At 49.9% G+C, this 22,533-nt stretch overlaps 1 protein-coding gene across 1 annotated transcript; it reads right to left on the bottom strand.

The window, feature by feature from the left end:
* Positions 1-2,783: 2,783 nt before the first annotated feature.
* Positions 2,784-21,035, bottom strand: SST (somatostatin). Its single transcript, XM_069215393.1, has 2 exons — positions 20,702-21,035; positions 2,784-3,245 (listed from the first exon to the last, which is right to left on the bottom strand). Exons 1-2 carry the CDS (start codon positions 20,837-20,839, stop codon positions 3,033-3,035), a joined length of 351 nt encoding a protein of 116 aa, XP_069071494.1. The 5' UTR covers positions 20,840-21,035; the 3' UTR covers positions 2,784-3,032.
* Between the last annotated feature and the right edge of the window lie 1,498 nt (positions 21,036-22,533).

The following is a 22,533-nucleotide window of genomic DNA, read 5'->3' as shown; positions in this document are numbered from 1 at the left end:
AGTCCCTGTTCACTAAACTGATGGTCCACCAGCCTCCGTTAGAGCTGGCCAAAACAGAAGCATTCAGTTGCTCGAGCCCTGGTGGCCCCATTGATGAAAAACTTGCACCTTCAGCCCGATGGAGTAGGGGATGTCTGAGGAAGGACTTTAGACCTTACACCTTATTTAACGTAGGTATTGTAAAAACGTGTTTTTCCTGTCTGTCACGCCAGGAAAAACCTGACAGTGAGGAACAGGAAGAAAACTAGAATGGCCCCACACCCTGGGGGTTAGCCTACAGGGTGTGGAAGTCATCGTTTTTTGTTGTTTTCAAAAACAAACTTTCACTTTGGGAGTTGTTTTTTAAAAACATAAAAGTTTTGAAAAGTGTGACGTCCAGCCATCACAGCTGACAGCACCATTCCACACGCTAACACAACAGCTCCTGCCAATGTGTAGAGCTGTTCACAGGGCTTGTGGGCAGCTCTAAATTTGGAAGGCAGACGTCCCTTGGGTTGGTGGAGGTAATGTCCGTGCCATCCCAAGGGCTCTGTCCAACAACTTCTAAACCAAACCCATAGTTGCATTATCATCTTTCAACTCATGTGTCTTTTTCCTGTTTTACGGGCTTTGATTGGTCAAAAAACAATGCCACAAGTACAAGTTCATGATGGATGAATGGATGGATGGATGGATGGATGTTTGGGTGGGTGTATGGATGGATGGATGGATGGCTGTTTGGGTGGTGTATGGATCGATGGATTGATGTTTGGGTGGGTGTATGGATTGATAGATGGCTGTTTGGGTGGGTGGATGGATGGATCACGCACGCAACCTGGGCTTCATCCTGGACTCCTCCCTCTCGATGACCAGACAAGTCAACGCCGTCTCATCATCATGCTTCAACATCCTACGCATGCTCCGAAAGATCTTCCGATGGATCCCCACCGAAACCAGGAAGACGGTCACCCAGGCACTCGTCACCAGCCGACTGGACTACGGTAACACCCTCTACACCGGAACCACGGCCAAACTACAGAAAAGACTCCAACGCATCCAGAACGCCTCCGCACGCCTCATCCTTGACATCCCCCGACACAGCCACATCTCCGGACACCTGAGAGACCTGCACTGGCTCCCCGTCAGCAAGAGAATCACGTTCCGTCTCCTCACCCACGCACACAAGGCCCTCCACGACCTGGGCCCCAGGTACCTCAACAACCGCCTGACCTTCTACACTCCCACCCGCCAGCTACGATCGACCAGCCACGCCCTCGCCGCCGTGCCACGCATTAGAAAAGCCACCATGGGAGGAAGATCCTTCTCCTACCTGGCAGCCAAGACTTGGAACTCCCTCCCCATCCACCTCCGTCTGACCCAAGACCACCTCGCCTTCAGGAAGCAACTCAAGACCTGGCTGTTCGAGCAGTAGCAGTTCCCCCTCCCCCAGCGCCTTGAGACCCTCCGGGTGAGTAGCGCGCTTTACAAATTTCTTGATTGATTGATTGATTGATTGATGGATGGCTGTTTGGGTGGTGTATGAATGGATGGATTGATGTTTGGGTGGGTGTATTGATGGACAGATAGATGGCTGTTTGGGTGGTGTATGGATGGATGTATTGATGTTTGGGTGGGTGGATGGATGGGTGGATGGCTGTTTGGGTGGTGTATGGATGGATGGATGGATGTTTGGGTGGGTGTATGGATGGATGGATGGCTGTTTGGGTGGGTGTATGGATGGATGGATGGCTGTTTGGGTGGGTGTATGGATGGATGGCTGGAATGCTGTCTATACTTGGTCTCGTAGCTTTTCCAATTTAATGTGCCTCTCCGATGTGTGGCACGTTGTGTAGCAAAGTACAGCCCTTGCGACTGTCAGCACTGGAGAGATCCTCAGGCACCGCTGTCTCTCCCTCAGACTGCTGAACTCTCGCACCAAATCCCTTTCCAATGTTTATCCTAATGTGAATGATGATGGCAAGAAATCTGCTGGATGAAGGGCTCTGCCCCTTGCCACATTCTATCTACACTGTTCTGTGGGATGTTCTAACATGTGATTAACACTGCACCTGAGCAGTGGTTGATGAAGGTTGACCCAAGGCCCAGTTCTTTATGTATTTTCATATTTGTAGATTCTACTCTATGAATATCATAAGCTTTCTATCTGCTTATCTATCTATCTATCTATCTATCTATCTATCTATCTATCTATCTATCTATCTATCTATCTATCTATCTATCTGTCTGTCTGTCTGTCTGTCTGTCTGTCTGTCTGTCTGTCTGTCTGTCTATCTATCTATTCGTCAATCATTTGGTCGATTTTTCTGTCTGTCTGTCTGTTTACCTGACTTGCTTGTTTATCTGGTTGGCTGTGCCTCCACATATCTGTCTTTCTACTGGTGTGCTCTTCTGTTAATCTGTTTGTCCTTCTCTCAATCAGGCTACCTATCTTCCTGTCAATCAGTCTGCCCATCTTTCTATCTGCTGTATCTATGTATCTCTCTAAACACATATTTGTATGTCTGTCTATCTCTCCATCATTCCTTTTAGCCACATAATTTCAAGGCAAACAGCTGTCAATGTGTTCACTTGTGTTGTAGAAGCCCCACAAAAGTACGATTAAATATAGATGGCGCTGCACTAATGGAGAATTGTGTGTTTTTGCAGTAACATTTTTATTTCCCTGGTTTCTCCTTCCTTTTGCCCCCTCCCCGCTCCCCCAGCAGGAATTTAAGAGCAAAGTGCCATGTGACGCGAGAACAACACATGGCCTCCAAGAAGTGCTCAAAGAAGAAGAGAAGCACTACAGTTTGAAACATAAACTTTATTGCAACAATGAATTAAAAATATTACTTCTGTGAGAACTGCAGAGTGCATTTAAGAACTATTCAGAGACCACAACCCAAGCAAATCATGTACAACTTCAACTGAAGGTTTTATTCAACGCAACGTGAACTCAATTCTGTATTCAGCACAACTGTGAGTTGTATGTACAGTCTTCGGCTCCGGGAGCGGGGGACAGAGGGAGTAGGAAAAGTGGGGTGAGGGCAGAGCTAGCAGGAGGTGAACGTTTTCCAGAAGAAGTTCTTGCATCCTGCCTTGCGCTCTCGGGGTGCCAGGGCCGGGTTGGAGCTGGCAGACCTCTCCAGCTGGAGCCGGACTTCATCCTGGTCGCTTCCTCTGGACAGGTCTTCGGACTCGGCGGCTTCATTCTCTAATTGTGAGGGCTCGGACAGCAGCTCTGCCAGGAAGTACTTGGCCAGTTCCTGTGGAAACACAGAAGATGTGGATGTTAAATGACGGGGAAACCTAGTGGCAGACTGGCATGAGTCAACAGGTGGGACAGTTTGCACCATTAAATTCATCAGTATGGGCTGTTACAGGATTGGGAGACCTGTGGCTGGCTGGCAAGAGTCAACAAAAGAGTCATCAGAATGGGCTGTTGTAAGTTTGTGAGACAAAGAGCCAGCCTGGCATGAGCCAACCTAGTCAACTGGTTGAATGGTTGAGGACCAAAAGAGTCATCAGTTAGGAATGTTTCAAGACTGGGAGACCCAGTGGTGACCTGGCATGTGTCAACAGGTGGATTAGCGGGGCATCTAAAGAGTAATTGGTTAGGGCTGTTAGATGATTGTGAGACCCAGCTGGAGCCTGGCATGAGTCAACAGGTGGGTTAGCTAGGCACCATTATAGTCATCGGTTGGGTCTGTTCAAGATTGGGAGACCCCACTGCAGCCTGACATGGGTGAAAAAGTAGGTTGGCTGGACACTATAAGAATCATCAGTTGGGCCTCCTACAAGATTTGGAGATCCAGCAGCAGCCTGGCGTGAGTCAACAGAAGAGTCATCAAATTGGGCTATTCTAATTTTGGAAGACCCATTGGCAGCCTGGCACAAGTCAACAGTTTGATTAGCTAGGCAGCATAAGAGTCATCGGTTGAGACTCTTACAAGATTGGAAGATGCAATGGCAGTCTGGCATGAGTCAACAGGTTGGTTAGTTGGGCACCATAAGAGGCATCAGTTGAGGCTATTACATGATTGGAAGACCCAATAGCAGTCTAGCATGAGTCAGCAGGTGGGTTGGCTGGACACCATAAGAGTCATTGGAATGAGCTGTTGTAAGTTTGGGAGACCAAGTGTCAGGCTGCATGAGTCAACTGAGTCAGCTGATGGGATGGTTGAGGACCATAAGAGTCATCAGTTGAGGCTGTTACAGGATTGGGAGATGCAGCAGGGGCTAGGTGTGTGCCAGAGTTTGGGATGGCTGGGAATATGGCTATCAAAGGACTCAGCGATCCAACAGAAGTCCAGTACGAGCCAATGGGTGGGTTTTCTGGGAACCATTGCCGTCATAGGGTGAGATGTGTGGGAATGCAGCAGTATAGGATTTAGAGCCGCAGCAGCAGTCCAGTACAAGTAAGCATGTGGGAGCCATATGGGAAAATGGATAGAACCAGTGGGTACATGGCTGTTAAAGCACTCGGAGACCCAACAGCATGCAGTATGAGTCACCTGATTGGGCAGGTGGATTGTGGCTGTTAAAAGATTTGGATACCTAAAGACAGTCCAGAATTAATCCATGTATGGAATGGAGACAACTCAGTCTACTGGGCCAGGAGACTAATGAGTGAGTCAACAAACTTCTGTCCCATCCGCAGTTCCCCAATCAAATCCTTGCGCTTGGCAGACCAGTACAGACTTTCCATCATCAAGATGCCAGAGGTGGCTCCTGTTTTCTGCCAAGGAGCTGGGAAGAGGTCATGGAGGAGACACCATAAGATCTGAAAAGTTCTTTTTAAGCCTTGTTTACTTCCTGTTCCTGCAGCTCCCTTCAGGACCCTTTTTTTGGCGGTTGTACCATGGGCGGTACCAAGGATAGCAAAGGGCAAGCGAGGGTTACCATCTACCTCCTCAGGCTACCTCTAAAGGAAGTGCTATGGAGATCACTGTATCCGATGTGACGCACTCTGATTTCTTTATAAGCGGAAACACAGAATTTCTAGAAATAAGCCAATAATAATCTCTACATAAGACGACAGAACACATACTCTCATGAGCTGTGCCGATGTGCAACTTTCATGGGATTCACACACACATCCTAATGAGTAATCGTGTAAATCTGCTCACGTTGCAGTTTCCTGCACATTACCTGCTGCTCGACATATACTCCAGGAGTCGAGGGGCAGAAACTCAAATCAGCATGACAATATTTGTTCATACTTACATAGAGAAATCACTGCTCCCATAAAAAAAAGCGGTGTTTGGGAGCCATTATCCCCTAATTCGTACACATCTCCAATGTTTTTAGGAGTAAATCTTCATATGAAAGTGAAGGGTAAAAAAGCATTAGGAAGGTTTCTGAATAACCCATGAAATGTACATTATGTGGAGGTGTTCATTGACTTCCCAGTTGCTGCCCTCCCCTCCTACCCTAGGGACTCACATGTAATATGGCCAGCTGCTGCATGTGGTGGGAAGGACAGCTAGCACTGCCATTAACCGCCTTGCCACTGCATTTACTGGCAAGGTCATAATGCAGCCGTGATCACTAGATCACCTCTGCCTCTAACGTTGGAAGTGTGTGTTGGCACGGATTAAGAAAACATCCTGTTTTGGAAGAGCAACAATGGAAAAAGACATGTGGCCAATAGTATAGACTGTCACAGAACTGTGGGAACTTCACACAATGACACAGAAGAACCACTGAATTAGAATATGCTGTCAGAGCATGATGTCACAGAAGAATAATCGATAGACTGTATGGCTCACAGAATAACCATGCTAACGATACACGATGCCACATAAGAACAATGGAAACAGTATACGCTGTCACAGAAGAACAATGACAACAGGGCATATTGTTATTGAGCAACAATGGAAACAATGTATGCTGTCACAGATGAACAAGAGAAACGGTGTAGGCTGTTGTAGAACAATGGAAAGAATGCATGCTGTGGTAGACAGACTATGGAAACAGCGTACGCTGTTGCAGAACAATGGAAAGATTGTTCATTGTGATAGATCAACAATGGGACAATGTACACTGTCATAAACAGACAATGGAAACAGCGTACGCTGTCGTAGAACAATGGAAACAATACATGCTGTTACAGACGGACAATGAACGCAGCAAATGCTGTTGTAGGACAGTGGAAACATTGGATGCTGTCATAGACAGACTATGGAAACAGCATATGCTGTCGTAGAACAATTGAAACAATACATGCTGTTACAGACGGACAATGGAAACAGCACACAGTGCCATTGAAGAACAATGGTTTCAGCTCTCACTGAAGAACAATGGAAACTGTCTGTTCTGTCACACAGGAACAATGGAAACAGCACACAGTGCCATTGAAGAACAATGGTTTCAGCTCTCGCTGAAGAACAATGGAAACTGTCTGTTCTGTCACACAGGAACAATGAAAACAGCAATAGCTGTTGAAATAACAGTAGGGATGGGGTCCTAAAACTCTGCAGCAGTACACTGCGCGAACAGTAATTCGTTGCACTGCACCATATTTACAAAGAGTCAGTACCTGACGATCTCATCATTGGTGGGCATGCAGAAATGTTGATTTAGAGCTATGCCCTGCTACACAATGGTGAGAGAGCAAGCAAGGGTCACCTGGCATTTGTACTCAAGGCACGCCCTCCAGTGTAGATTTCTGTTTCATTTGAACCACTCATGGTCAGAAGCCTAGAATGCGTCACTTCCAGACACTGAGCTGGTCATGTGTGGCACTATCACAATATGACACTGGACCATCGCTTGTGCCTGGGTTCCTTGCTCACACCCCTGGCTTGTGCTAGATTAGTAGATCTGGAGTTGTGGGAAATGGTATGGGCTTCCACCCAGTTACACATTTTACTCTGGCACAAGGGCCTTTGTGTCAATAGAATAGTGGAAGATTCAAAAATTCCTGGAGAAAATAGAGTGGGTGAGAGAAAAGAGGAAAAGGCCTAGATGGCAAAATGGAATATAGAGATGTGGCGAGATGGAGGGAGAGAGGAAAGAGGGAAGGCAGAAGAGAAGCCAAAGGGGAAGGATTAGAAGAGAAAAGGAAGGCATACAGGGAAGAAGAGGACACAAGACAGGAATGCTGCTGGTAGAAAGAGAAATATCGATGACAAACTAAAGAAGAAGCACGGAGGAAGAGAGTGAAACGTAGAATGAAGATATAGAAAGGGGGAGGGCAGAAGGCAAGTGAGAGAGCAAGAATAAAGAGAGCAGGAAGAGGAAGAACTTAAGTGGAAAGAATGGAAGAAGCGAGGAGGACCATGGGGTAAAGATTAATGAATAGAGAAAGAGTTTGTGTGAGAACGGATATATAGAAAAAGTAGAGATGGAGAAAGAGTGGGTTAGAAAAGTGCAATAAGGGAATGGCTGTAGGATGAAGGAAAGAAAGGGGAAGGAAGAGGGGAGTAGGAAGCATGTGAAGAAGGAAGGAAGATGAAAGGAAGGAGGATATGTGTGTCAGAAGGAAAGATGGGGGAAGGGGGCAGAATCATGGAAGAGAAGGAGTAAAGGGAATTAGGAAGGAGGGGAGCGAGGGATTGGTGGGACGAGGGACCCTCGAAGAGTGAAACGTGGTGAGGAAGAGGCAGAGAGAAGGAGGGAGTGTGTGAGAGATGGTGGTAGAGTGTCAGAGAGGGAGGAACAGGGAGAGCTGGAGAAAGAGATGCCCATGAAGAAAGGAAGAGATGGAGAGAGAAGTGTAAAAGGAAGGACAGAGGGAGGGAGAGGGAGGGAGGCACAGACAGATAAAGAGAACACATGGGATAGGGCAGTAGACAGAGAGTGAGAGATACAGCGAGAGAGCTAGTAAAGGAGAGAGAGGCAGAGGGGGAGACACAATGAGGAAGAGATGGAGAAGGAGAGACAAACATAAGGAAAGAAAAAGTGAGATAGGGAGAAAGCAAGATTAGAAAGTGAGAGAATCAAAGAAAGAGGCAGGGAGCAAAAACAAGAAGAGACAGTAGGATTTAGTAAAGGAGAGACTGAGACACCAAGGCAGAGAGTGCAGGATAGAGTGAGGCCTAAGGTGGAAGAGAGAAAGAGACAGGGACGAGGGAGGAAGGGCAGCAGATAGCGTGTGACAGAGACAGGAGGAGAGGGAAGAATGAAAAAGAAATTAGAGAAGATTTGCTTTGTTATAGAAAGTGAAACAGAAGTGCAGAGAGTGGGAGGAGGCAGGAGAGCTGATGCCTCAGGAGAGAGTGCAGGTGGATACATGCGTGTGTGTGTGTGTGTGTGTGTATGTGCATGTTTCTACAAATATATATGTGTGTATGTATGTGTGTGTCTGAGTATACATGTGTGTGGGGGGTATGTGCATGTTTCTACAAATGTATATGTGTGTATGTGTGTGTCTGAGTATATATGTGAGTGTGTATCTATGTGTGAGTGCATGTCTGTGTATGGATGTATGTATATGTGTGTATGTATGTATATGTCTGCGTGTACATAAGTACACATGTGGTGGTGTGTGCATAAACGTGTGTGTGTGTGTGTGTGTGTGTATTGGTGTGGATATGTGCATGTTTCTACAAATATATATGTGTGTATGTATGTGTGTGTCTGAGTATATATGTGTGTGTGTGTGTATCTATGTTTGAGTTCATGTCTGTGTATGGATGTATGTATATGTGTGTATGTATGTATATGTCTGTGTGTACATATGTACATGTGGTGGTGTGTGTATAAGCGTGCGTGTGTGTATGTATTTGTGTGGGTATGTGCATGTTTCTACAAATATATGTGTGTATGTATGTGTGTGTCTGAGTATACATGCGTGTGTGTATGTATGTGTGAGTGCATGTCTGTGTATGGATTTATGTATATGTGTGTATGTATGTATATGTCTGTGTGTACATATGTATATATGTGGAGGTGTGTGTATAAACGTGCGTATGTGTAAGTGTGTGTGTATTGGTGTGTGTATGTGCATGTTTCAACAAATATATATGTGTGTATGTATGTGTGTGTCTGAGTATACATGCGTGTGTGTGTGTACGTGTGAGTGCACGTTTGTGTGTGGGTGTATGTATGTATATGCCTGTGTGTGTATATGTATATATGTGGTGGTGTGTGTTTAAACGTGCGTGTGCGTACAATAATGTAACTCTCTTTCCAGCTCTTCAAGTGAAGCTGACACTGGTTCCGGTCAGAAGTTGTGCACTCGGCGAGGCCCTTTAAACTCTTCTTAAAGACTCTTCTGCTCGCCTTACATCTTGTATACACACGCGCACACGCACGCACACGCGCACAGAGACACGCACGCGCTCAACACACACAGGCACGCACACACACGCGAACACACACGCGCAGATCTCTGCACTGACAGGCAGTAAACGCCGTATCTGAGGCCAGGCAGCCACCACCATAACTCAGCAGACGCCAAGCAGTGCCCGGGGGGCGGCCAGGCCCTGCCCTGTGCAGCTGCTGATAACGAGACGGCAGGCACCGCGCTGGCCCTTCACCCACGGACTTACAAGGCGATGCGTTGAGAGCCTTGTAAATGGAGGCCGAGGGGGTGGGGGCATAGCTTTACAGCTCCAACACTCTCCAAGAGCCTGCGCGACAGCGATGCGAGAGAGCACTTGGGCAGATAACGAGAGTATAAGCAACCTTCATAAAGCGCTGTAAGGAACATCTGGGCTACGAGAACCAGAACACAGCCCTGTAAGAGACCGCAGTTGTTATAACACTTGGACAGAGGGCTGTAAACAGACACCCTGGTGGGTCAGAGCCTGCAGAGAATGCTGTAAGGCGCGTTAGGGATGGCATTACTCTGAAAAGGTGCTGTCAGATAAACTGAATTTACAGCAGCTGGGCAGGGGCTGTAAGAGACCCCAGCTGGTATCACGGTCCCGGGAGACCTCAGTGAGAGATGACACTGGGTTCAGTTCATGTAGAGAGGTTTGTAAGAGAAGCCGGGATTATAATCTTCTGATCAGAGCGCTATTAGGAAAAGTCAGGGATTTGGGCACTATAGACAGACCGCTATAAGGCACAGCACCATGGACATAGCGCTTTTAAGAGAAGGCAAGGGTTTTAGCACCATGGACAGGCCTGTAAGGAAGGCATAGGTTTCAGCACCATGGATCGTGAACTGATAAAACAGGGGTTCAGCTCCAAGGACAGAGAGTTCTAAGGGAAGATGGGGGTTCAGCAGCACACAGTGCGTTGGAAGAGACGACAGGAGGGTTCCGCACCATGAACAGTGTGACAGGCTTCAGCACCATGGACAGCGCACTGTAAGAGAAGACATAGGTTTCAGCATCATAGACAGAGCTCTGTATGGTAGGATATGGGTTTCAGCACTATGGTCAGGGCACTGTAAGAGAAGGCACAGGTTTTAGCACCGTGATAGGTGAACTGTAAGGTAAGACAGGGGTTTCAGCTCTAATAACAGAGTGTTCTGGGGGAAGACCCGGGGGGGTTGGGGGGGTTCAGCACACACAATGCACTGTAAGAGAAGACAGAGGGGTTCAGCGCTATGGGCAGAGCGCTGTGAGAGAAGACAGAGGGGTTCAAAAGACAGAGGGGTTCAGTGCCATGGACATACGGCTGTAAGAGAAGACAGAGGGGGTCAGCACCATGGACATACGGCTGTAAGAGAAGACAGGGGTTTTACCACCATGAACACAGCGCTCCAAGATAAGAGAAGACAGGGGTTTCAGCGCCATGGGCAGTGCGGTCTAAGATAAGACAGGGTTTTTAGCACCATGGACAGAGCGCGGTAAGATAAGACAGGGGTTTCAGCACCATGGACGGAGCGCTGTAGGGGAAGAGATAGGTTTCAGCACCATGGACAGTGCGCTGTAAGCTAAGACAGGGGTGTCAGCACCATGGACAGAGTGCAGTAAGATAAGATAAGACACGACAAGGGATTCAGCACCATGGACAGTGCGCTGTAAGATAAGACAGGAGTTTCAGCACCATGGACAGGGCCTGTAAAGGAAGACATAGTTGCGGGGGGTTCAGCACACACAATGCGCTGTGAGAGAAGACAGAGGGGTTCAGCACCATGGACAGTGTGTTGTAAGAGAAGACAGGGGTTTCAGCACCATGGACAGGGCCTGTGAAGGAAGACATAGGTTGCAGCACCATGGATCGTGAATTGATAAAACATGGGTTCAGCTCCAAGGACGGAGTGTTCTACGGGAAGATGGGGGTTCAGCAGCACACAGTGCGTTGGAAGAGACGACAGGAGGGTTCCGCACAATGAACAGTGTGACAGGATTCAGCACCGTGGACAGCGCACTGTAAGAGAAGACATAGGTTTCAGCATCATAGACAGAGCTCTGTATGGTAGGACATGGGTTTCAGCACTATAGTCAGGGCACTGTAAGAGAAGGTACAGGTTTTAGCACCGGATCGGAGAACTGTAAGGTAAGACAGGGGTTTCAGCTCTAATAACAGAGTGTTCTGGGGGAAGACGGGGGGGGGGGGGGGGGGGTCCAGCACACACAATGCGCTGTAAGAAAAACAGAGGGGCTAAGCACCATGGACAGTGCGCTGTAAGAGAAGCTAAGACCGGGGTTTCACCACCGTGGACAGAGCGCGGTAAGATAAGACGGGGGACAAGCACCATGGACAGTGCACTGTAAGATAAGATAAGACATGGGTTTCAGCACCATGGACAGTGCGCTGTAAGAGAGCTAAGACCAGAGTTTCAGCACCATGGACAGAGCGCGGTAAAATGAGACCGGGGTTTCAGCGCCATGAACAGTGTGCTGTAGGGAAAGACCGGATTTCAGCACCATGGACAGTACGCTGTAAGCTAAGACAGTGGTTTCAGCACCATGGACAGTATGCTGTAAGTTAAGACAGGGGGTTCGGTGCATTGGACAGTGCGCTGTAAGATAAGACGAGGGTTTCAGCACCATGGAAAGTGCACTGTAAGATAAGCTAAGACCGGGGTTTCAGCACCATGGACAGAGCGCGGTAAGATAAAACAGGAGTTTCAGCGCCATGAACAGGGTGCTGTAGGGAAGACCGGGGTTTCAGCGCCATGAACAGGGTGCTGTAGGGAAAGACCGGGGTTTCAGCGCCATGAACAGGGTGCTGTAGGGAAGACCGGGGTTTCAGCGCCATGAACAGGGTGCTGTAGGGAAAGACCGGGGTTTCAGCGCCATGAACAGGGTGCTGTAGGGAAAGACCGGGGTTTCAGCACCATGAACAGTGTGCTGTAAGATAAGACGGGGGTTAGGCGCCATGGACAGTGCGCTGTAAGATAAGACATGGGTTTTATTTCCAAGGCCACAGCGATGTAAGAATAGAGAGATTTCAACGCCATGGAAAGGACGCAGTGTGCGAAGACAGATGTTTCAACATCAAGGACAGGGCACTGTGAAAGAAGACAGAGCGCGGTACGAAAAGACACGGAGTTTCAGCGCTCGCGAGAGCGCGCTTTAAAACAATTTCCAGTGACCGGGGAGAGAGCTGCACGGCAGATCATGTGTAATGAGCACCCTGGGGAGAGCGCTCTAAGACCGATTACAGGGTCAGTATCGGGAATTAATGTTTTAATCACCGTGTGCTGTTAAGTAAGCCGCAGGTTTCTTCGGGTTGGACTAAGCACTATTACACAGAACGTAAGGGTTTCTGCCCCCTAGACAGAGGGGTGTAATATCAGACTATGGTTGTAACACCCAGAAAGAGTGCTGCACAAAAAACACGAGCTTACAACACCTGGACATAGCGCTGCACGAAGAAGCCGAGCTTACAGCGCCTGCCAGGTGTTTATAAAATAATCCATGGTAGTTTATCATCCTCGAGACAGTTTTTTTGAGAGAAGTCGTTCTTGTTCAGTACCTGGAAAGGGGGGGGGATGTTTTGGGGAGGCGGGAGGGAGGTCGCCATCCTGCAGAGAAGCGCTGTAAATGAAGCCAGCTGTTTGTAAATGAAGTGCGCTGTAAGATAAGACGAGGGTTTCAGCACCATGGAAAGTGCACTGTAAGATAAGCTAAGACCGGGGTTTCAGCACCATGGACAGAGCGCGGTAAGATAAAACAGGAGTTTCAGCGCCATGAACAGGGTGCTGTAGGGAAGACCGGGGTTTCAGCGCCATGAACAGGGTGCTGTAGGGAAAGACCGGGGTTTCAGCGCCATGAACAGGGTGCTGTAGGGAAGACCGGGGTTTCAGCGCCATGAACAGGGTGCTGTAGGGAAAGACCGGGGTTTCAGCGCCATGAACAGGGTGCTGTAGGGAAAGACCGGGGTTTCAGCACCATGAACAGTGTGCTGTAAGATAAGACGGGGGTTAGGCGCCATGGACAGTGCGCTGTAAGATAAGACATGGGTTTTATTTCCAAGGCCACAGCGATGTAAGAATAGAGAGATTTCAACGCCATGGAAAGGACGCAGTGTGCGAAGACAGATGTTTCAACATCAAGGACAGGGCACTGTGAAAGAAGACAGAGCGCGGTACGAAAAGACACGGAGTTTCAGCGCTCGCGAGAGCGCGCTTTAAAACAATTTCCAGTGACCGGGGAGAGAGCTGCACGGCAGATCATGTGTAATGAGCACCCTGGGGAGAGCGCTCTAAGACCGATTACAGGGTCAGTATCGGGAATTAATGTTTTAATCACCGTGTGCTGTTAAGTAAGCCGCAGGTTTCTTCGGGTTGGACTAAGCACTATTACACAGAACGTAAGGGTTTCTGCCCCCTAGACAGAGGGGTGTAATATCAGACTATGGTTGTAACACCCAGAAAGAGTGCTGCACAAAAAACACGAGCTTACAACACCTGGACATAGCGCTGCACGAAGAAGCCGAGCTTACAGCGCCTGCCAGGTGTTTATAAAATAATCCATGGTAGTTTATCATCCTCGAGACAGTTTTTTTGAGAGAAGTCGTTCTTGTTCAGTACCTGGAAAGGGGGGGGGATGTTTTGGGGAGGCGGGAGGGAGGTCGCCATCCTGCAGAGAAGCGCTGTAAATGAAGCCAGCTGTTTCAGCGCCCCTGAGAGAGCGCAGTAAGAGAAGACTGGGTCTTCATGACCCCGTAGAGACCGCTTTAAAAGAAGTCAGGAAGTCTCAGCACCCCAGAAACACCGCTGTGGGCGATACCATGGGTTTCAGCACCCCGGAGAGAGCCCTGTAAGAGACGTCTGTTGTTTTAGCACCCTTGGGAAAGCGCTGTAAGAGATATCAAGGGAGTTCAGTTTATGGGTAGAGCGCAGTAAGAGAAACCCGCAGTTTCAGCAATCTTGAGAGAGCGCTGTAAGAGATATCAAGGGATTTCATACGCAGAGAGCGCTGTGAGATATAGCAAGAGATTACAGCATCATGGGTAGTGCATTGTAAGAGAAACCCGCAGTTTCAACATCTATGAGAGAGCGCTGTTAGAGAAGCCGGAAGTTTCAGCCGAGACACTGCTGTAAGAGATATGAAGGGATTTCACCGTCATGTGCAGAGGGCTGTAAGAAAAGCCGGAAGTTTCAGCGCCTTGGAGAGGGAGAGCGCTGAAGAGTTATAAAGGGATTCAGCATCCTGAGAGAGCGCTCTAAAAGAGGACTTGGACTTAATGACCCCAGTGAGAGGACTGTAAGACAAGTCAGCCGTTTTATTTTCCTCGAAAGAGCGCTGTAAGAGAAGTCAGCAGCTTCAGTTCCCTGGAAAGAGCGCTGTAAGAGAAGTCCGCGTTTTCATTTCCCTGGAAAGAGCGCTGTAAGAGAAGTCAGCGTTTTCATTTCCCTGGAAAGAGCGCTGTAAGAGAAGTCAGCGTTTTCAGTTCCCTGGAAAGAGCGCTGTAAGAGAAGTCCGCGTTTTCATTTCCCTGGAAAGAGCGCTGTAAGAGAAGTCAGCGTTTTCAGTTCCCTGGAAAGAGCGCTGTAAGAGAAGTCCGCGTTTTCATTTCCCTGGAAAGAGCGCTGTAAGAGAAGTCCGCGTTTTCATTTCCCTGGAAAGAGCGCTGTAAGAGAAGTCAGCGTTTTCAGTTCCCTGGAAAGAGCGCTGTAAGAGAAGTCCGCGTTTTCAGTTCCCTGGAAAGAGCGCTGCTAGAGATGCAAGGGTTTCAGCGCACTGATAAGAGTGCGATAACAGACAACTGCAGTCTCAGTACCCTGGAGAGAGAGTTGTAAAGCCATATCATGGTGTTGCAGCCCCCTTGAGAGAGCGCTGTTAGAGAAGTCAAGGTGGCTCAGCAGCCCTCAGAGAGCGCTCTAACAGAAGTCGGACGGTTCAGGGCTGGGAGAGAGTGCTTTAAGAAAAGCCTTGGGGTTAAACACCCATATAGAGCGCTGTAAGAGAACCCGAGTGGTTTATGCAGCCGGGGTAGTGTTGTAAGAGATGTCAGCCTAGTCAGTTCCTGAATATAGTGCTGTAAGACAACCCAGCAGCTTCGGCACCCCGCAAATCGGGCTGTGAGAAAACCAAGGGGTGCATCACCTTAGGGCGGTACACAAGAAGACGCGGGTTCCAGGCCACAGGCAGGGCGTTGGGAGTCCTGTAAGAAACAGCGGGCTGTTCTCTCCAGGACAGAGCGCTTTAAGACAAGTCAAGGGTTCAGATCACAACAGTGTTAAAACTGTGCATTCTGTTTAAGTATCACATAAACGAAGATGTAACTTCTGGGCGCTGGAGTTTCATTGTTCAGGCTAAAGGAATATTGTGGGTGCTGGCAGTAGAGATAGTGAAAGCGGGGTGCCACCTCCGTTCAATCAAACATTCAGGGTGCACAACTCGTTCAATGTATGCCCTCGCTCCTGTGCGGGAATAGAAACTCCTCGCACGACCCCGGCTGTCTCAGTCTGGCAGATGTAGCGCTGCGTAGGGGTCTGACGCGTTTTAGCGACTTATCCAGCCTCTTTCATGCATTGAAGGAGATTAACCTACCCGAAGTGAGGGCAGGATGGGTTCACTGGCACAGCACATTGCAGAAGCCCCCTCACCCAAGCTGGCACCGCAAGACTCAAACTTTCACATACAAGACAGGGCATTGCAGGCCCTGCCTTCCATGCCAGCTTCTCGGCAAATTAGGGGCATATTTATACTCCGTTTGCGCCGAATTTGCGTCGTTTTTTTCGACGCAAATTCGACGCAAAACTAACTCCATATTTATACTTTGGCGTTAGACGCATCTAGCGCCAAAGTTCATGGAGTTAGCGTCATTTTTTGGCGTGAACACCTTCCTTGCGTTAATGAGATGCAAGGTAGGCGTTCCCGTCTTAAAAAATGACTCCCAGGCATGTGCGTGGTATTTATACTACCGGGCAAAAATGACGCCCGGGAGTGGGCGGGGCAAAAAACCCCGCATTTGCGCCTCTTTTTAACGCCTGGGTTAGGGCAGGCGTTAAGGGACCTGTGGGCTCAGAATGAGCCCAGAGGTGCCCTCCCCTGCCCCCAGGGACACCCCCTGCCACCCTTGCCCAACCCAGGAGGACACCCAAGGATGGAGGGACCCATCCCAGGGAAGAAAAGGTAAGTTGTGGTAAATATTTTTTTTAATTTTTTTTTGTGGCATAGGGGGGCCTGATTTGTGCCCCCCTACATGCCACTATGCCCAATGACCATGCCCAGGGGACATAAGTCCCCTGGGCATGGCCATTGGGCAAGGGGGCATGACTCCTGTCTTTGCTAAGACAGGAGTCATGTTAATGGCGTCTGGGCGCCCAAAAAAAATGGCGCAAATCGGGTTAAGATGATTTTTTTGCCTCAGCCTGACTTGCCCCATTTTTGGACGCCCAAACGCCATTTTTCCCTACGCCGGCGCTGCCTGGTGTACGTGTTTTTTTTTCACGTAGGCAGCGCCGGTCGGCTAACGCCGGCTAACGCCATTCAATAAATATAGCGCCCGCATGGCGCTTCAGAGCCGGCGCTAATTTTTTTGGCGCAAAACTGCGTTAGCGCAGTTTTGCGTCAAAAAGTATAAATATGGCCCTTAGTTTTTTCACTCTTGGCGCTGTCCACTAGAGTTCGCTGGAGTGGTGTTATAGAATATTTCCAGGTTGACCACCCCGAGCCCACTTTCCCCACCTCCCTCTCCCCCCCCCTACACACACACAAAGGTACAGTACTAGACAGTGCTTTAAATGGAAAAATAGAAGTGCAGGTACTCTGTATCAGAGTACCTGCTTGTTTCTGAGAAGTTCCGGTATTCCCCAATTAAAAGTATTACATTTTTCTTGAGAAGAGCCGGTACTCTCCATCGCAAAATAAAAAAGTGCCGGTACTCAGTACCGGACAGTACCGGCCCATTTAAAGCACTGGTACTAGAGACAAATGCAATGCCACATTTAAGGAGTCCGAGTGACATCGCAGGTGGGTTACTCGCCCAGCGCTGTGTACTCATGTCCCAGTTGGCACTACAGGCAGCACACTCGGACTGTACATCTGGGTCCGCCCTAGGAGGCATACCAGCTGGCATGCGCTGCCAAGATGTGTGGGTCTTCCCTGGGTGGCATGCATTGCCAGGGCAGGTGAGTCTATCCTAAGGGGTATTGAATGGGGTAAGTGCAGCTGGGAACAGTGTTACGTACGGAAGCAACAGGGGGTGCTTTCTGACAGAATATGTCTGTCTGTCATAGATGGCACCATGAGGTAAGTCAGCTGGCATTACAGGTGGCAAGCTCTGCCAGTAATTAGGATTCATCCCCAGACTGCATAACAGGTGGCATGCTCTGCCGGGATATGGGGGTCTGCGTAGCAGGTGGCATGAAGTTGGTACACTATACCAGGTTATAGCGGTCTGGCAAATGAGGCTTTGCATGGGGCGTGATCTACCAGGAAAGAGCATCTCCCAGAGAAGGCATGAGAGGGGCGGGCCCTACCGAAACGCGTGCGCGTGTCCCTGGTGGCACAGCTGGATACCGGGAGCGCGCATCTGTACAGCTGCCACTTTAAGGGTCATATTCAGCGATGGCACCAGGGTTTGCCACATTGTTGGGATCTATTTCGTAACAGTGGTTCCGGCTGGCTTCCTGCAATGTATACCAGCCTGTCCTAAAGGTCACTGCGGACTGAGATACGCTGAAGCAATGTATGCCAGCCTGTCCTAAAGGTCACTGCGGACTGAGATACGCTGAAGCAATGTATACCAGCCTGTCCTAAAGGTCACTGCGGACTGAGATACGCTGAAGCAATGTATACCACCCTGTCCTAAAGGTCACTGCGGACTGAGATACGCTGAAGCAATGTATACCAGCCTGTCCTAAAGGTCACTGCGGACTGAGATACGCTGAAGTCCAGCAGTGCATGCTACTCTGTCCTAGGGACCACTGCAGAGTGACGTACACTGAAGCACTGTATGTCACTCTGACCTAAAGACCACGGCAGAGTGACGTACGCTGAAGCACTGTATGCCACTCTGTCCTGAAGACCACCACAGAGTGAGGTACGCTAAAGCAATGTATACCACCCTGTCCTAAAGGTCACTGCGGACTGAGATACGCTGAAGTCCAGCAGTGCATGCCACCCTGTCCTAAAGGTCACTGCGGACTGAGATACGCTGAAGTCCAGCAGTGCATGCCACCCTGTCCTAAAGGTCACTGCGGACTGAGATACGCTGAAGTCCAGCAGTGCATGCTACTCTGTCCTGAAGACCACCACAGAGTGAGGTACGCTGAAGCAGTGTATGCCACTCTGTCCTGAAGACCACCACAGAGTGGGGTACGTTAAAGCAATGTATACCACCCTGTCCTAAAGGTCACTGCGGACTGAGATACGCTGAAGTCCAGCAGTGCATGCTACTCTGTCCTAGGGACCACTGCAGAATGACGTACACTGAAGCACTGTATGTCACTCTGACCTAAAGACCACGGCAGAGTGACGTACGCTGAAGCACTGTATGCCACTCTGTCCTGAAGACCACCACAGAGTGAGGTACGCTAAAGCAATGTATGCCACTCTGTCCTAAAGACCACTGCAGAGTGAGGTACACTGAAGCACTGTATGCCACTCTGTCCTGAAGCCCACTGCAGAGTCAGGTACACTGAAGCACTGTGTGCCACTCTGTCCTGAAGGCCACCACAGAGTGAGGTACGCTGAAGTTCAGCAGTACGCGCTACTCTGTCCTCGTGACCACTGCAGGGTGAGGTACGCTGAAGTCCAGCAGTGCATGTCACTCTGTCCTAAAGTCCCCCGCAGAGTGAGTGTATGCTGAAGCAGTGTATGTCACTCTGTCCTAAAGACCACCGCAGAGTGAGGTACGCTGAAGTTCAGCAGTGCATGTCACTCTGTCCTAAAGACCTCCGCAGAGTGAGGTACGCTGAAGTCCAGAAGTGTATGTCACTCAGTCCTAAAGACCACCGCAGAGTGAGGTACGCTGAAGTCCAGCAGTGTATGTCACTCAGTCCTTAAGGCCACCTCAGAGTGAGATACGCTGAAGTCCAGCAGTGTATGTCACTCTGTCCTAAAGACCACCTCAGAGTGAGATACGCTGAAGTTCAGCAGTACATGCTACTCTGTCCTCGTGACCACTGCAGAGTGAGGGTACCCTGAAGTTCAGCAATGAATGTCACTCTGACCTGAAGGCCAAGGCAGACTAAGGTACGCTGATGTTCATCAGTGTATGCCACTCTGTCCTAAAGACCACTGCAGAGTGAGGTACACTGAAGCACTGTATGCCACTCTGTTCTAAAGACCACTGCAGAGTGAGGTACACTGAAGCACTGTATGCCACTCTGTTCTAAAGACCACTGCAGAGTGAGGTACACTGAAGCACTGTATGCCACTCTGTTCTAAAGACCACTGCAGAGTGAGGTACACTGAAGCACTGTATGCCACTCTGTTCTAAAGGCCACTGAAGAGTGAGGTACTCTGAAGTTCAGCAGTACATGCTACTCTGTCCTCGTGACCACTGCAGGGTGGGGTACGCTGAAGTCCAGCAGTGCATGTCACTCTGTCCTAAAGGCCCCCGCAGAGTGAGGTACGCTGAAGTTCAGCAGCGTATGTCACGCTGTGCTAAAGTGTATGATACTCTGTCCTAAAGATCACTGCAGGGTGAGGTACGCTGAAGTCCAGCATTGCATGTCACTCTGTCCTAGAGACCCCGCAGAGTGAGGGTATGCTGAAGCAGTGTATGTCACTCTGTCCTGAAGACCACTACAGAGTGAGGCACGCTGAAGTCCAGCAGTGTATGTCACTCTGTCCTAAAGACCACCGCAGAGTGAGGTACGCTGAAGTCCAGCAGTGTATGTCACTCTGTCCTAAAGACCCCCGCAGAGTGAGGTACGCTGAAGTTCAGCAGCGTATGTCACGCTGTGCTAAAGTGTATGATACTCTGTCCTAAAGATCACTGCAGAGTGAGGTACGCTGAAGCAGTGTATGTCACTCTGTCCTGAAGACCACTACAGAGTGAGGTACGCTGAAGTTCAGCAGTGTATGTCACTCTGTCTTAAAGACCACCGCAGAGTGAGGTACGCTGAAGTTCAGCAGTGTATGAGACTCTGTCCTAAAGACCACTGCAGAGTGAGGTACGCTGAAGCAGTGTATGTCACTCTGTCCTAAAGACCACCGCAGAGTGAGGGTATGCTGAAGTCCAGCAGTGCTTGTAGTGCACCCCCCAAGGCTCTCCCGGGCAGGAGGACAGTTGTATATCAAGGGCAGCCCGGGGGCAACACGTGCCCTCGGGGCGGGTTTCCATACCCCCCGACCACCCCAAACCGTTTCTCTGACAACTGCCCTGGACTCCCCTCCAGTCTCCCCTCCCTGCCCTCGCCTTCCCTCCAGCCAACCCCGGGAGTTTGGCGCATGACTTGTACCAGGCATACCTGTTTGCCGGCTGCTGCTGCAAGGGATTTCTGGAGGAACTGGCGGAGCCGGGGGTCTGTGGGGGCTGCTGACACGGTGCTGACAGCCAGAGCCAGGGAGAGGAGCGCCAGGGCACAGCGGACTCGGCAGGACAGCATCTTGAGGTTCAGCAGCGGGCCCGGTGGCTGGTGCGCGCAGGAGGGTGGCTGGTGCGCGCAGGAGGGTGGCTGGTGCGCACAGTGGTTTCTGGCTACTGCGCCGAGTGATTCTCCGCCTGCTGCTGCTTCGGGGGGGCTCTTCTGTTCCTTCTGCCTCTGCTGTCTCTGCTGCTTGTGGGATCTCCCCTGCAGACGCCCCCTTTTAAGCCCTGGCTCTCACGTCAGCGGTGCCGGCCCCCACCCTCTCCAAGATAAGGAGCGCTTTTCCGCACCATTAACCTCCGGCACATAAATCACCCGGTGACATGGATGACAACATCTGGGGGGGCACTCACTTCAAGAACATGCTTTACTTTGTGCCCAGTGTTTGCCCACTCTTCAGATGGAGGTGTGAGTGTGTAAAGGGTTGGGCGGAGAGGGTGAGTGAGGGTGCACCTGTTCAGCCTGGCATGGCGCACCATTCCCTTTCGCATCAATGGGAAATGTTGAATGTACAGATTATTATGACGCAATCTGCTGCCTTACCCTGAGGGGAATTAGGCTGGAGGCACCCCTCAGTGAATGGACTGTCATGCCACCCCCGCACTGGGCCACGGTGGTACGCTCACCTCCCCTAGGTTTTCCCGCCGGAGCTCAGGCACCACTTTAAACATGTCCAAAGGTGGCCACTTCTCACCAAGAGGGCAACAGGTTGGCACACTCTGAAATAACACACACTGGTGATTCCCGGTGTGGGGCAGCTGGCCACTCACCCAAAGAGTCACTGGAAACTCGCTGCAGACCAAGCTGGACTCTTCCAGTGTGCGCCAGCCACAACAAACACACTCACTACAACTCGCAACCACTAACACGGGCACTCTCTCACACACACTCTCTCCCGCTCTCACACACACTCTCCCTCCTCAAGCAAACTTCAGCTCACCATCACTTACTATTCACTCTCTCCCTCATACACACACTCTCCCCTCACACACTCACTACAACTGACAACCACTAACACGGGCGCTCTCTCACACACACTCTCTCCCTCTCTCACACACACTCTCCCTCCTCAAACACACTTCAGCTCACCTTCGCTTACCATTCACTCTCTCCCTCATACACACACTCTCCCCTCACACACTCACTACAACTGACAACCACTAACACGGGCGCTCTCTCACACACACTCTCTCCCTCTCTCACACACACTCTCCCTCCTCAAACACACTTCAGCTCACCATCGCTTACAATTCACTCTCTCCCTCATACACACACTCTCCCCTCACACACTCACTACAACTGACAACCACTAACACGGCCGCTCTCTCACACACACTCTCTTCCTCTCTCACACACACTCTCCCTCCTCAAACACACTTCAGCTCACCTTCGCTTACCATTCACTCTCTCCCTCATACACACACTCTCCCCCTCACACACTCACTACAACTCGCAACCACTAACACGGGTGCTCTCTCACACACACTTTCTCCCACTCTCACACACACTCTCCCTCTTTCACACACACTCTCCCTCCTCAAACACACTTCAGCTCACCTTCGCTCACCATTCACTCTCTCCCTCATACACACACTACCCCCCTCACACACTCATTACAACTCGCAACCACTAACACAGGCGCTCTCTCACACACACTCTCTCCCTCTCTCACACACACTCTCCCTCCTCAAACACACTTCAGCTCACCATCG

Source organism: Pleurodeles waltl, chromosome 11, assembly GCF_031143425.1.
Source record: "Pleurodeles waltl isolate 20211129_DDA chromosome 11, aPleWal1.hap1.20221129, whole genome shotgun sequence".
In the NCBI taxonomy this organism is placed as follows: domain Eukaryota; kingdom Metazoa; phylum Chordata; class Amphibia; order Caudata; family Salamandridae; genus Pleurodeles; species Pleurodeles waltl.
The sequence above is the reverse complement of the archived record's forward strand: the minus strand, read 5'-3'. Positions and strand labels throughout refer to the sequence as shown.